General features: G+C 31.3%; 1 protein-coding gene across 5 annotated transcripts in view; it reads right to left on the reverse strand.

The window, feature by feature from the left end:
• The window catches only part of LOC113396105 (sodium/potassium-transporting ATPase subunit alpha), a 39,940-nt gene extending 25,859 nt beyond the window's left edge, over window positions 1–14,081 (reverse strand). Inside the window, exon 1 of one of the 5 annotated variants that reach the window (XM_026633905.2) lies at window positions 13,993–14,081. Coding sequence is in view for 3 of the 5 variants with exons in the window: in XM_026633904.2 (XP_026489689.1) it covers window positions 13,993–14,016 (24 nt within the window). In the remaining 2 variants the exon portion in view is untranslated. The remainder of the gene's footprint in view (window positions 1–13,992) is intronic. The other 4 variants (XM_026633909.2, XM_026633904.2, XM_026633903.2 and 1 more) reach the window with 4 other exon arrangements.
• Window positions 14,082–14,182: the final 101 nt, after the last annotated feature.

A 14,182-nucleotide genomic window follows, 5' to 3' on the forward strand; every position in this document is an offset into this window, starting at 1 on the left:
TTTTTGGCATTATGTCCATAAATTTGCCAAGTCGCTTCTTGGCTCATTGGTCAGATAAAATATTCTTTAGTAAATCTACTAGAAGAAAGTAATACTATACGGTTAGTCATTTTCAATGCCAAGATTCATTTTTGGATACGTTTTAAACATAGCTTAATCAAGGAAAATGTATATCAGAATGGCTTCGATATATGAAGTTAGCTCAAATCATATAAGAAATAAAAGATAATAAGATATCTAGGACGGGGTCGTTTATCCGCTAAACAGTCCAGGGTATCTTATATTATGTAAATCCAACCGTGAATCGGCTAACGTTAAGTGCATGCGAGAATTGCCGCGGTCGACATAATTCAATTATGAGCCTGCCGGTTCGTCGCAAAGGTATTGTATGAAAGATAAACTTGGTCAGATAAAATATTAGACTCGTGGGAACGTTTGAATTAACGTACTCTTAAAAATGAATTAATTGAAAGAAATTGAACGTTTCCCTCCATTGCTGTTACACGATATACATAGTTTTTTATCACGTTTGTCTCGAGAATTAAGCCATTAAACTAATTTTATCCTATAAAATTTGTAAAATTGTAGCTTGTGATGTTTTTATGAGAATATCATTCACCTCCCAAAATGGGTGCAATCTTTCGAAACCAATCAGTGCCAGTGTGAGCCACTCAAGGCGGTTCAGACTAGACCATACTTTAGACATCCGTTAATGCCAAGAAGTTCAATGACCATTTTATGATGTTTTATGATGTGACAAAGAACTAATAATTAACACAGATAAAATATTATATAACGAAAAAAAATATAACGTACTCTAAGAAATACACTTAGAAATTCCGATATTTTAGCTTTATAAAAATTTCAAATTCTAAATATCTCATGAAACGAATTATTTAGGCGTAAAAATATAATCAATATATAATGTGTTTTGTGTTTTTAATTGTGTAATTTACAGAATAATCGAACTCTACAAAGACAAGAATCAATGTTGATCGAATAATAATACCAGTAGGCAAGATTCGAGAAATATTTAAATTTTTGTATGGATAAAAATGTTTAAATCGATGACTCCTGTTTAGTATATGTTAAGTGGTTAGAACGTTAGAACGCGTGCATCTTAACCGATGATTTCGGGTTCAAACCCAGGCAAGCACCACTGAATTTTCATGTGCTAAATTTGTGTTTATAATTCATCTCGTGCTCGGCGATGAAGGAAAACATCGTGAGGAAACCTGCATGTGTCTAATTTCAACGAAATTCTGCCACATGTGTATTCCACCAACCCGCATAGGAGCAGCGTGGTGGAATATTCTCCAAAACCTCCTCAAAGGGAGAGGAAGCCTTAGCCCAGCAGTGGGAAATTTACAGATTGTTAATGTAAGTACAATTTGTTGATTATCCACAACCAAGATACGGCTTTAGTTTTTAAGGTTATAACATTTTCATATTAAAGAAAACAAATAATTTTACAGAATTAATTATTTGTTATATTGATACTATATGTGCATTAGTTTTTTGGGACAACTTATAAGCCAAACGAATTAAGTATGTTTTACGTTGTATAATTTATTTCCAAAATATGATAATTGTTTACGTCATATTCAACGTTTATTCATCCAAATGAGCAAAATAATCAATACAAAAAAATATATATGTAAAAATTACACCTAAAAGTGACAAGGCACGAAAAACTCTTGAAATAGTCGAACACGAGCTGCACTTTAATAGGCGGAGATTTATCATTGTACGTTATGAATGGGGGCATCAAACTTATAACGATTTTACGTAATGATGAAGTGTTTCGACAAGGCATTTGGCAGAAGCTTTTGGCATGTTGGCTAAGTTGAAGCTGTTTTAACAAACTTAATGCTTCTTCGCAACAGACCAACTTGTCTATTAGTCTTATCTGAAAACATACGGCTAGAATTAGTATTAATGATTCCGTCACATGATTAAGTTATCGGGACTTCAAAACTTGTATGGATAGTGTATGTCGTAATGGGTTCACTAACAATCCATTATCCAACCCAAATTGCGCGTAGGTTTTGAGCATGAATGAGGTTTGTGAATTTGCAATTGTCAAATAATACCTGTATACACTGGTTTAGAGTAAATTTTAGTGTGGTACAGCACAACGCGCTCTCAATAATATATTTATATAAGAATGTCTCTTTATATCACCATATTAAAAGGCTAGATCATGATTATGATCTTCCTTAGATTGGACAACAGTGAAAACGTAAAGCCATCTTCCACTGAAACCATACTATTTAAACTAAACATTTAGAGCTTATTCCATCATACAGATGCTCGGCTGGTTGTAAGATATACGCATAAAAATACATTTTGTAATAAAGGCCTGAATATTCTCCGATAAAGGATGTTCTTTCCACTACGCCACATGATTGAATTTCAAAACAAAACTTTACTTTACTCTGTGCATCTCCAAACAGCAGTACTTAATATTGTTATTTCCATTTGAAAAGTGAGTCAGCCAGTGTAACTACAAGCACAAGGGACAAAACACCATAGTTGAATGAAGAAATTTCTTACGGCGCTAATTACTATATAATCACACGGTGCAGACGGGCTACGTCATATAATCTATATTATAAAAAAGGAACTGTTATTAGTTTCAAAATGAATTCGAAGTCTAGTAATTATTTTATATAATTACGTATTGCCGTACATTAAATATTGTCTTATAATGCTCTCAATAATATGATAATATTAAAATCCATATGCAAACAACGATGTACATGTGTAGACTGATTATTGAGTGTGTAGTTAATTTATATAACCAATTTAAAGATTTCTTTGCTGAGTTTATGCTGCATGAGTTCTATCCGTGTAAGGCTTAATGCCTTAGATTTTCAATTAGAAAAACAACGTTTTCAATTGTTTTCTATTTGATACTATTTTATGTTGCGATAACTATAATACCTATCACAAAGTGTAGTCTCTTATCAAAGATTTTTTTCAGAAAATAAATCAAATAAAAAACTTAATCTAATATGCTAAAATAATGATATTATTTAAAAATGCTTTGATGTACGTGATACTAACAAAAAATGGTAAGATTCGCGCAACCCGCATGCGAGTAATTTGAAGAGGAGGGAGGGTTTTTTAAAAATAGCCTATTGATAGAACCTTCACGATAAAGGCGTAAGATATTATATACGCCAATCCCATCATATCTCAGGATAGCAATTGTACGCGGACAAAGTCAAGATCACAAGATTTTATTACAAGTCAGTATTGGACTAATAATAGATGTAATAAATACATTAAGGTTTATATGACATAAAAATAACATTCAAATTAAATATAAGCATTACATTTGTTTATTGGTAGTCAAAGTAAATATATCGCAGATATATTGCTAAATGTCGCTTTGAGAACTGGAACATTTCCCTAGTCGATATAATCATGAAACTTTTAAGTCGCGTGTACTTGTCCTATTTCGGTGGTATAAATTCTGTCAATGTCAGAATAAGGACAAGATTAGTTAAATATAAATTACAGTGACGTCGACGCCGACATACATGTGTAGTGTAGCTGACACCAGCGATTAATACAAAGACACCGTTAATTGCATTTAGTATCTAAAACATAGTAATGCTTTTGTAAGATTTCTAATAAAGATAAGGTTTTATGCCTGTAATAGAAAACTGACATTAGCGCTATATAAGACTCCGAGTCATTCGTAATAAACTGTATTTATTATTTTTTCGTCCTTGCTTATGAAAACTGTCTAATTTTTACTTTCGTTCAGCATAATAATATTACATAATACATAATCAGCCTGTAAATTTCCCACTGCTGGGCTAAGGCCTCCTCTCCCGTTGAGGAGAAGGTATGGAGCATATAATAATATTACAAATAACGAATCTGATCTGACCTGAATTGCATTTATGTGACCATTTTAACAGCTATTATAAATGTGATGAGTTTGTTTTGATTTCATTATGAAATATTGCATACACATCGTCAGGGACATAGAATAGGATATGTCCTACGGGGTACGTAACATCTGCCCCACGCGTCCGGAGAATTAGGTATAATAATAATGTTAAATATCAAAAACTCTTCAACATATCCGTGATTAATTATCATGTTACATCAAACAATCTCGTTATTGAGTCACAAAAAAGTATTTAATAATTTAATACCATGTGATTGCATGCGATCTAATAAATGAAACCAAATTATAATTAAATGATTGTTTATCTGCAGTTAAATCTGGATTTCATTTCGGCCTTTGGACTTGTTCATTGTGTATAACTAGTATAAGTGAGATGTGAGTCAGAGGAAAGGAACAGTTAAGCCTCATCATCAGTCACCAAATTACCTAGTACTAACGCAGACTGTCAAAATGAATTAACCTTGATTTCAATTAATTTATACAACTAAAGTCTAGTAACATGGAAATGAAAACTTCGCAAGGACCAAATGATTTTCAGAGCATAGATGACGTCAATATGGCTATTGACAACCATTGTCACGAATGCTTCTACTCATTAAGCTTAACATTGTTTTATCTGTCGCTAAAAAGATACCTTGTGATGTGTTATTTACAGAATAAAAATAAAATATTTAAAAGCGAAACATATTTTGTACAACGTCGACGTTATCTTGATATGTAACATGTTATTTTGCAATTTTTTATTTAATTATTTGGTCGCTCGGAATATCGAAAGGAAACATTCGTATGGTATATTTTAATTTTTTCAGATACATCAGTTACAACAACAGCATATTAAAACGCTATCTTGCCGAGCTATAAATTGTTTTATCTTAAACAGTCTCTTAAAAAAACTGTATGAATATTAAACATTTGTTCAAGACACTATATTACTGTATTCATTGATATTATATTTTCAAATCTATCTATAAATAGTTATTTACGAAAGATAATTGTCACATAATGACACACATACATACATACTTTAGAATTGACATAGCTAGTAGAAAATGAACTCGCGTGAAAAAGAACAGTTGCTACGTAAACTATGTCTACGAAGCGTCGTTGTACTGAAATATTGTGACATATTAAATTTGTTAACGAACTAACAACCACATCCAGAAGCAACGATGCTCGCACGTGTCAAAGGAGACTCGGATTGAATACATTACACTTGCGCAATGCAGCTGAATCTAGACAAAACTAATATTGCAAATTCAAAGTGCAATGAGTTCAAAGGAAACGGTGTTAATAACTACATCCTTATAAGGATTCTCTTCTGTGCTTTGATAGTTCAAATTTAATAATAAGATTAAAGAACTAAACACTGATTCCTAAGCATTATAAATATGTATTATAAATTAAAAAAAAATCTGTTCTGGTTTTGAAAAACTTTTTTTTTTTTTGTATACTATTATTTCAAATAAAATCATCAAAATTTGACAAGCGCCTAACGTTAGCGAATTCATTATAGCTTAATTATTATTATTATTAACTTGAAATTTATTTCAGAATTATAACAAATCGCATTTTAAAAACTCACTTAATACTAAATTCAATTTAAAATATCACTGTAGAACTTCATGAACATGATTTTTCACGCATAATCACGAACTTCACAATAGACAATACCAATATTGTACAATAATATATAAGGATATATAAAAAAAATCGTTCTTTACTTACATACTCCGTAATTAAAATGGTGGAAAAGAGTAACTACTGAGTTTCTTACCGGTCCGTCTCTGTAGAATCTACTTTCCGCGGTGGTAGCTTTACATTTAATTCAACATTCAACATGACGATTCAAAATTTATTTTATAAGCCTACTTGAATAAAGAATATTTTGTATTTTATTTTCATAATATGTATTTATAATAATAATAATTAAAACAGTTTTGTAAGAAATACCGGGTCAATATATTGTTGTCCAATTTCCCAATCATCACAATTATTATCGAGATTTATTAATTATTTTAAATAGGAATAGAAAAGTATATGTTCAAAACACGTTTTCCTCAAAATTTGAATGATGATTATAGTGGAAGTTCGACCACTGTTTAAATAAAATTTAAAATTCAATTCATCCTACGTATAAAGTTGGCATACACATTTTAATACGATAATCTAATTGAGGGCATTGGAGGAACTCGGAGAATATCACTCTAACCTAACCTAAATTTGATATTGCATTATCATATAAAATTCTAGAGTATCATTTTATCTACCATTCGCTTCAGGTAATGCTGTAATTACGACACCGAGTGTCACTCAATATTCAATTAACTTGTAAAAAGGCACTCCATATATAAAACTAGCTACGCCGCACGGTTTCACCCGCGGTAAATTTCTCTGCCACCGTGAGTAGCGCCATGTTACATAATAATAATTTCTAAGCAATCTCGATAAATGTTAAATAAATCTTAGATAACCTAGACAATTTTTCAAATAGGATCGGTCGATCTGTACTCTACAGACTATTTAAATTTAAATATAATATTAGTATAGCTGTATGGAAATTTCATACAGTATTTTTTTTTAATCAATGTAATACACAAATAATGGCCTTAATTTTTTTTATATAATATACAAGTACATGTAATTCTATTTAACGGTTTTGTAATATAATTTTATAACCACCTATGTGGGTACAGCCTAGTCATCGATTATTCTGCAGGAAAATATGAGTACTTTTTACTGTTAGTGTGTCAGTAAATGGAAAATGCTATAGTGATTAGCTAGTGAGCCAGTGTAATTACTGACTAGGAATATTTATGTTTCAGACACTACGTTTGGCAGCGCTGCGCAGTTTAGGGTGTGGTTGCTAATTCCTACAGTTCCAGTGTCTTTGAACAAATGCGGCCACCCATCAATCATCATAACATCCATACTGTCAGGCGCCACTTTGCTCTTCAGTCATTCGTCAAATTAAATAAAAAAAAAAGAACTTACACTATATCAATAGTTTCATAGATTTTATCGATTTAGTAAAAACATATCTACATTATTTAAAAGGTCTAAAATGTAACATTTATATAATTTAGATTTAGAAGACAAACAGTATTCGAGCAGAGAGTGTTACTGAAAGTAGGTTACAGTAAGTTACAACGATAGTCTGCAGGCGTACGGGGCGCGTCGCGTCGTGTTATGTAACATCTAAGAGTCCTGTCCTAATCAATACGGCAGCACTCGAAGTAAAGCTAATGCACGGAAAAAAGCTCACAGCGCTTGATACTCCACCTACCTTAGCATCGATCTTTGGTAACAATGGGATGGTCTACATAAAAGAAGATATCGTGAACTTTTATATCCGCTTTAAAAAAACTTGTTCCTTTCTTACAATTTTCAATTGGAACGCTTGCCGGAAGATTGTATAATACAGCTTCGCTTTTTTCTTATATTAAACATTTGATTTCTACTACAGCTCTCTCGCTACACGAAGGCGAGACTATTTCGAATTGTTATTATTTGATGTCACAGTAATATTTTCTGTTTCAACTCCAATATAATATTTAAACTGTTTTGTATCTGATTACATAAATCATAACTTTCGGCCACGGTGAACATTCTGAAAAACGATCCCAGATCCTACCGATAATTATTAACTACCCAAAAACAGCTCGACATTGATATATATCAAACAATTATCAGGACGATTTTCTTTAAAGACTTATTACCAAGCTACCCTTTTTGGTTAGCAACGTACGCACATACCTATAAATCCTTTAACCCATGACCTTTCGCATCTTATAACAGAATGCTTACAGAGGCACTTTGGTATTCCCTAGAGTTTTACATAGTATTTATATCTGTTGTGCCCTCAGTATATGGAGCGTCGACATACGCAAAATGGCTGATGACTGTTGGAAAATAGTATAACAGTAAATTGCCAGTAGTTCGGACTCAGTGACTCAGCTTTGTGGGAGGCCTACAACCAACAGTGGATGAACATGGGGCCTAGGATAATAACGATATTATAGACTTTTTTTGGACATGTAATCCTAACGCTATACTTAATTAAAATAAACAAATTGATGTAAACAGTTTTATTAATTTAGTCATGATTTATGATAATACAACACTCGTATACATTAAAGCGTATAGATTTCAATTTTTTATAAATTGTGTGTCAGTGTATTTTCTAACTCGACACATTATCTTAAAGTTATGAAAAGCGTAGCAATGCAATATATTTTTTTAATAAAACTTCTACTCTTGTTAAGATAACAGAGTCTTATAAATAGATCCCTTTTATTAATTGAACTGCTTGTTCACAACTTGTTTGTTTTATATAAAAACTTGATTAAAAAATATAATCACGTAATGCTTACACCAACGTTTAGTGCTTGCTTTCTGCTCAAATTATTTTCAACGACGTGTTTCCACTCAATAAACACACATGCTAAAGTATATTTAAGATAATTACATTTTTATAAAAGCATTTCATTCGATGGTGCCGCGCCCAACTCGACACCAAATTAATCTGGATAGTGAACTGACCTTCCACGACTAATTAATTCCGCTTCTCTATTTAATAGGTTCCTTCCTGATTCCCATGTATGTTATCATACATTTTATTTCTATTTCGAATTCAATAATATTTAAATTATAAGAAAATGTAATTATACCAGGACTATATCGATAAATGAATTAGAGTGTCGTACATTTCATTAAAAAAATCATCAGATTATCTAGAAATACAATAGTTCATTTTATAATGGCCTAAAAAAAAAAACGTAATCGCTATTTGTCGGTGTACGACTTCATAAAATATAACTGCCTTCAAACTGGCGCCAGTGCATCTAGCCGGCGTGCATGCGACGAGTTGCCCCGATCGATGGCGACCCCTTTACCGACCAATGCACCTAGCTGAATGCCCGGGAAAACCGACTTTGTTCTATATTATGTAACCATTTCGTATATTAACATTACAAATCTCTGTTAAATTTAAAAATAATACCAAATACATCTATGACTTTTGTCGACGGCATAACATACACAGAGCTGAAAAAAAATTTTGCCATAAAGCGATGAATTTATGATCGACTTGATTTTATTCATGTTTCATTGTATAGATATATAATATTATTTATAATGAAACGAACTAAGTACATACATCGTAAAAAGAAACCTAAGATACGGAAAACAAAAAGTAGGACAGACTTGTAAGATGAGATGGTTTTGTTAAGTAATGTTGACCTGCATCGATAGGGGGATGATGGAGCTAGTATTTTCTTTTCCCTCTGTATTTATATAATCTATTTTGTATCGCGCATTAAAATTCACTTAACACAAAGCCATAGAAACATTCATTAAATACAGCTCACATTGTTTTATGTTAGTTAAAATAACATTAACACTAGTCGTCTATTTTTGTATAAAAATAGTACAACTGTAGAGCTCCACACTTTGCCTGTAGCATTTATTTTACGAAGAGCAATAATTTCAAACATTAGTATCCATATGGTAGTTACTGGATCGAATCCAGATAAGATTTTGTGAATATCTACTAATACCTATTTGTAGTACCTATTTATAACAAAAAGTGGACTAAAAGTCTGAAACACTGAAATTTAAAATTCGAAACTAACTGTAAACGAAAAATGAGCGAATTACACGCAATAATCTAAACAAGTCTTCATGTGATTGTTTAATACCTAACATTAAGAACACGAAAGGTTCAAAACCGAATAGTTATAACACTGAAGAAAATTAAAAAATATATTAATTTGATAATTATTTTTTAAAAATCAAAATATCAATATATTTATGTGAAGATGAGTTAAAATGCGATTCAATACAATATTTAAAAGATAAGTATTTTAGCTAATCGTATACTGTTATAACACTTAAGATCGAAGAATGTAGGGAATCAACGAGAGTTTTCGAAAGAACTCCAATTATAAATATACCTTCAGTAATTTTAAGACAAACACAAGATAATTAACTTAAAGAATTGAAATCAGAACTTCTTTGAATAATCTGATATGTTACAGAACATCGACATCGGTAGGCGATTTGAACCGATTAATTTTCATCAATGTTCATTTATTGGTAATTAATAAAAATAAATTTGAGTTTTAGATTATTTATGATTGAGCGAGTTAGTAATTTTCTTGTGCAAATTAAATCTACGAGAAGTTACACAGTTTTTCCACTGCAAAACATTGATACAATTTTAAAATGAATTAAGGCCTAAACAGGCATATAGTCTCCTCACGTTCAAAATTCTCTCGAATTTATCTCGTAAAATATGTAAGTTAAGTATGCTCAACATTTCACGAGTTGGAGATAGACTAGAATTTGTAATTCAGCAACTCGTTGTAACCGAGGCCATCTCAGTAAGAATAGCTCACGCATTGTTATGTAACCTCGCAGTTTGCCAGTACCTCTGGTACTCCAACCGTGTTACGTAATATACGTACAAGCCTGCGTCTGGCAAGCATAAACCTTTATCTATTGCTATCGGCCTTCGTATCGTCTGCGGTCTGCTTCGACTCCAATAATACATGAAATCGATTGTCTCATACCGCTAGCAGACCGACCTAATCGATTTTTATGTTCTCCGTATTTTACGATTATAATCGATTTAGCTGGTCACGTTAATATAAGTAAAGATGATAAAAACAATTTGTTTAAGCTAGTTTTAATAAACTTTTCACCGAAATCATTATTCAATCCAAAAGTAATTACAAATTACTTTAAATACCATATCATATTCTGTCAAAGCTTAAACAGAAATAGCCATTACTAGATGAGTTCAGTTAAATATTTTAATTAATGTTTTTAAACAAAGTTACATAATGATTCCATGGTACCAATAATAATAGACTTTTATATTGTGAAATAAAAATATATTTTATAGCATGTTCGAATCAGGTCACGCAGTTAATAGGGTTTCTTATTCAGTCTCGAATCAAAGTTCTTCATATTGAAGTTTGTAGAAATAATGTTGATTGAACATTCCATTGTAATTCTAGTGTTTGTAGGACTTTTTCATGTACGTAGGTCTAAATCAAATAAGCACATTGCAGGCCCTATATTTAACGTTGACATGTTACGCAGAATTTATGTAATTAGACTTTAAATCACTATAAGAACAAGACGCAATGCGGCTTTGTCGAGAACGTCCTGAATAATATCCTCATTATGAAAGCTTTCACAACTGCGACCCGAAATGGTAATCAAACCAAATGTTTTATGACAAGCTGTTCATATTATATTCACACAAAAATTTAGATTGCATATTAAATTTGACCATTAAAGTCGACCGGATTCAGTCGCCAGTGGCTACCCACGATAGTTTTATAAGGACACGCTCTCATTCCCGACATCCTACGGGAAGTAGGACCACTTGCGTCAGCGGAGAGGACCTTAGCCCGCACTAGACGATATGTCAGACGATTACCATCAGTGGTAGAATGAAATACATCGATATAAACATTTGTTAGGTTTACATGAGAAACCTCATTTTTACACGATAAAACTAAAAATGTTAGAAAGAATTTAATTGTATTTTGTATTAAATTTACAATAAAAATATTACAAAACTCACATTTGTATTCAGGTTTAAGGTTTTACCTTTCGAAAAGGCTTTCAATCGAAATTAGAATCATGGGTATGAGATACATTATGGATTCCATCTTTAATATTGAGAAAGTATATTTAATGAGTATATTAAATTTGCTTGAGTTAACAAAGAGAAGATTGCCGATCTTTATAAATTCATAAAGATTTACACAGAATGTTTGTATTGCATCGTCTGTCTATTCTCTTAGGTGTGGTCGTATTTCAACACGCGGTAGTCAGTAATAAACCTTAACAGTCATTTACTGCATACCATATATCAATATTTATAGAGCCCAACACAAAGATAGCAATTGAATAAAATAATGTATGAGCCCATCCCTAATACACGACGTATAAGTCTTTTCTGAACACCATCAAGTTACTTAATATGAGGAAAATAAGTTTTTCAAGTAATCCCATGCATCCTGTAGTGTAAACTGAATCATACAATGTTAGGATGGGTTGGTAAGGTCGAGCTATTCATGTCCCGGTAATGGCCATACATTGAATCGAATACAAGTGATGGTATCTAGAAGTAATTTATTTAATTAATATGCACATTCATTATACTTTGTACTTTTATATTACTTACGTTTTAAAAGTATTAATAATTTTATTACGATATTAATGGGAATTCTATACGAAGATTTTTCATCGTGTTAACTTTATTGCGTAATAGTAAAGAAAAAAAGAGATGGCATTAATTATTTGTTTAACCTAATAATTGATAAAATATTTTCTTTTAATTTAAAAAACGAATACATTTCAAGACTAGGTACTATTATTTGTTTAAATATTAGATCGTCTAATAAAAATTTAGGCATAGCTAAGTCAATTGCGATTTTTATTTTATACCGACAACACCGAGATCACTTCGTGTTTAAAATATACAACTATTAATCGAATTATTGTAATTATAAACGGAAAATATAATACTAAAAGATAGCTCTTCATAGAAGGTGAGAATATTATTAAGATCGAAATGTCCGCAATAAAATACAACCTACTCGCTCATGTGGGTATTTTTCCTATGCCGGCGACGTAACCTTGGGCGAAGATGAGCGCGTCTTGGAGCGTGCTTGTGTCCTCTGGCACAAATGCGGATGCGCTCAATTGGCGCTGGTCGGTATCGAACCGCGCTAAACACCGTGCAAGGTACATATACTCTTTTTTCGAAGCTGATAAAGTTCACACAAAGAAAGACATAATTATGCTATTTAATCATTCATCATAATAATAGCCAACAATCAATAATGTCTAAGGTCATATGAAGAGTATACGTGAAAATAGATAAAAGGAATATTCTTTCATTTTTCTTATTCGAATTAAGAACATAGAATTTATAAGTGAACACTTTTAAAAAGTCTATCTTTCTGAAAAACTAATGAATTCACACCATTCTAAGTGTACCATATCCAACATCTAAATTCCGTTCTGCTACTGAGAATCTATTGACAAAAAATCTTTCAGATCTCACCCAGGTTTTGCTCTAGGGAAGTTTGGTTATGAAACCGCATGAGCTAGAAACTAGACCAGTAAAGTAAATTTTATGATCAACGTAGAACCTGAGCAGGTTACTACCGTGTTGATATACCTATAAGAGTTCAGTTTAATTATCACTGTTTTATCTATTAAGTGGAAAGCTTGTAGGTCAAATGGTGTATATAACGTTATTACATAAGTATTTTGGAATACATTTAAATTAGGACAAATCATTACATATCCCTATTTCTATATAAATTATATGTAAATGTTCATATGATATTTAACTGAATGTTTCATTACATAAGACAATGTCATAACATTTTGCCCATAAAAATTATGTGCGCTGAATAAATATTTTTACTTTAAAAAATAATCTGCTGACTAAATATTTTTTGTGATAATGTGAACCAATAGTATTTTAATCAACTTGAACAACAATGTTCAAAAGAATGATAGCAGAAGTTTAATTTGATAGGAGAAATTCATTATTAATAGTTTCCAATCAACTATGTCCAAAATAAGTAGAAGTGATAAAAATCAATACATCCGTAACCTACACACCGACTTACGTTCTAATTCGTAGTATCTAATATATATAGTATAATATAATATAATTTATTCAAACCATTTTTATCATTAACATGATCGCATACATGTTACGTTTAAATTAAGTTTTAAGAAATAAAATCGATACTATTATAATTTTGGAATAAGCTACATAATTCAAAAACTTATCTTCTTCTAATAAGAACTGAAGTTCCAGTCCTCTTATTCAAATTTTGGAATAAAAGCCGCTAATATTGAAAAATCGAGTAGTATTCGGAAGGGCGTGGTCTTTAGTAGATTTACTGGATCCATAGAACTCATTTACGTATTTATAGAAATTAAAACAATGCGTTAATCTAATACGGACATTATCATTCAATAATACATCAAATATAGGTCGTAAATCAAAAAGAAAATTTACTTACATCGAGAGATTCCTTTGACGCCATTTTCACACACAAACAGTTTGACGTTTAATTTGTTGTTGACGTTTCGTATCAAATATTTTACAAATCGATACGTTATATGTTCGGATACCTTTAATTCAATGGGCCAAATAAAAATAATTATTTTCAATTAATTATGTAAAACATCCAACGATATTTACTAGTTACT

This window comes from Vanessa tameamea, chromosome 19, assembly GCF_037043105.1.
Source record: "Vanessa tameamea isolate UH-Manoa-2023 chromosome 19, ilVanTame1 primary haplotype, whole genome shotgun sequence".
In the NCBI taxonomy this organism is placed as follows: domain Eukaryota; kingdom Metazoa; phylum Arthropoda; class Insecta; order Lepidoptera; family Nymphalidae; genus Vanessa; species Vanessa tameamea.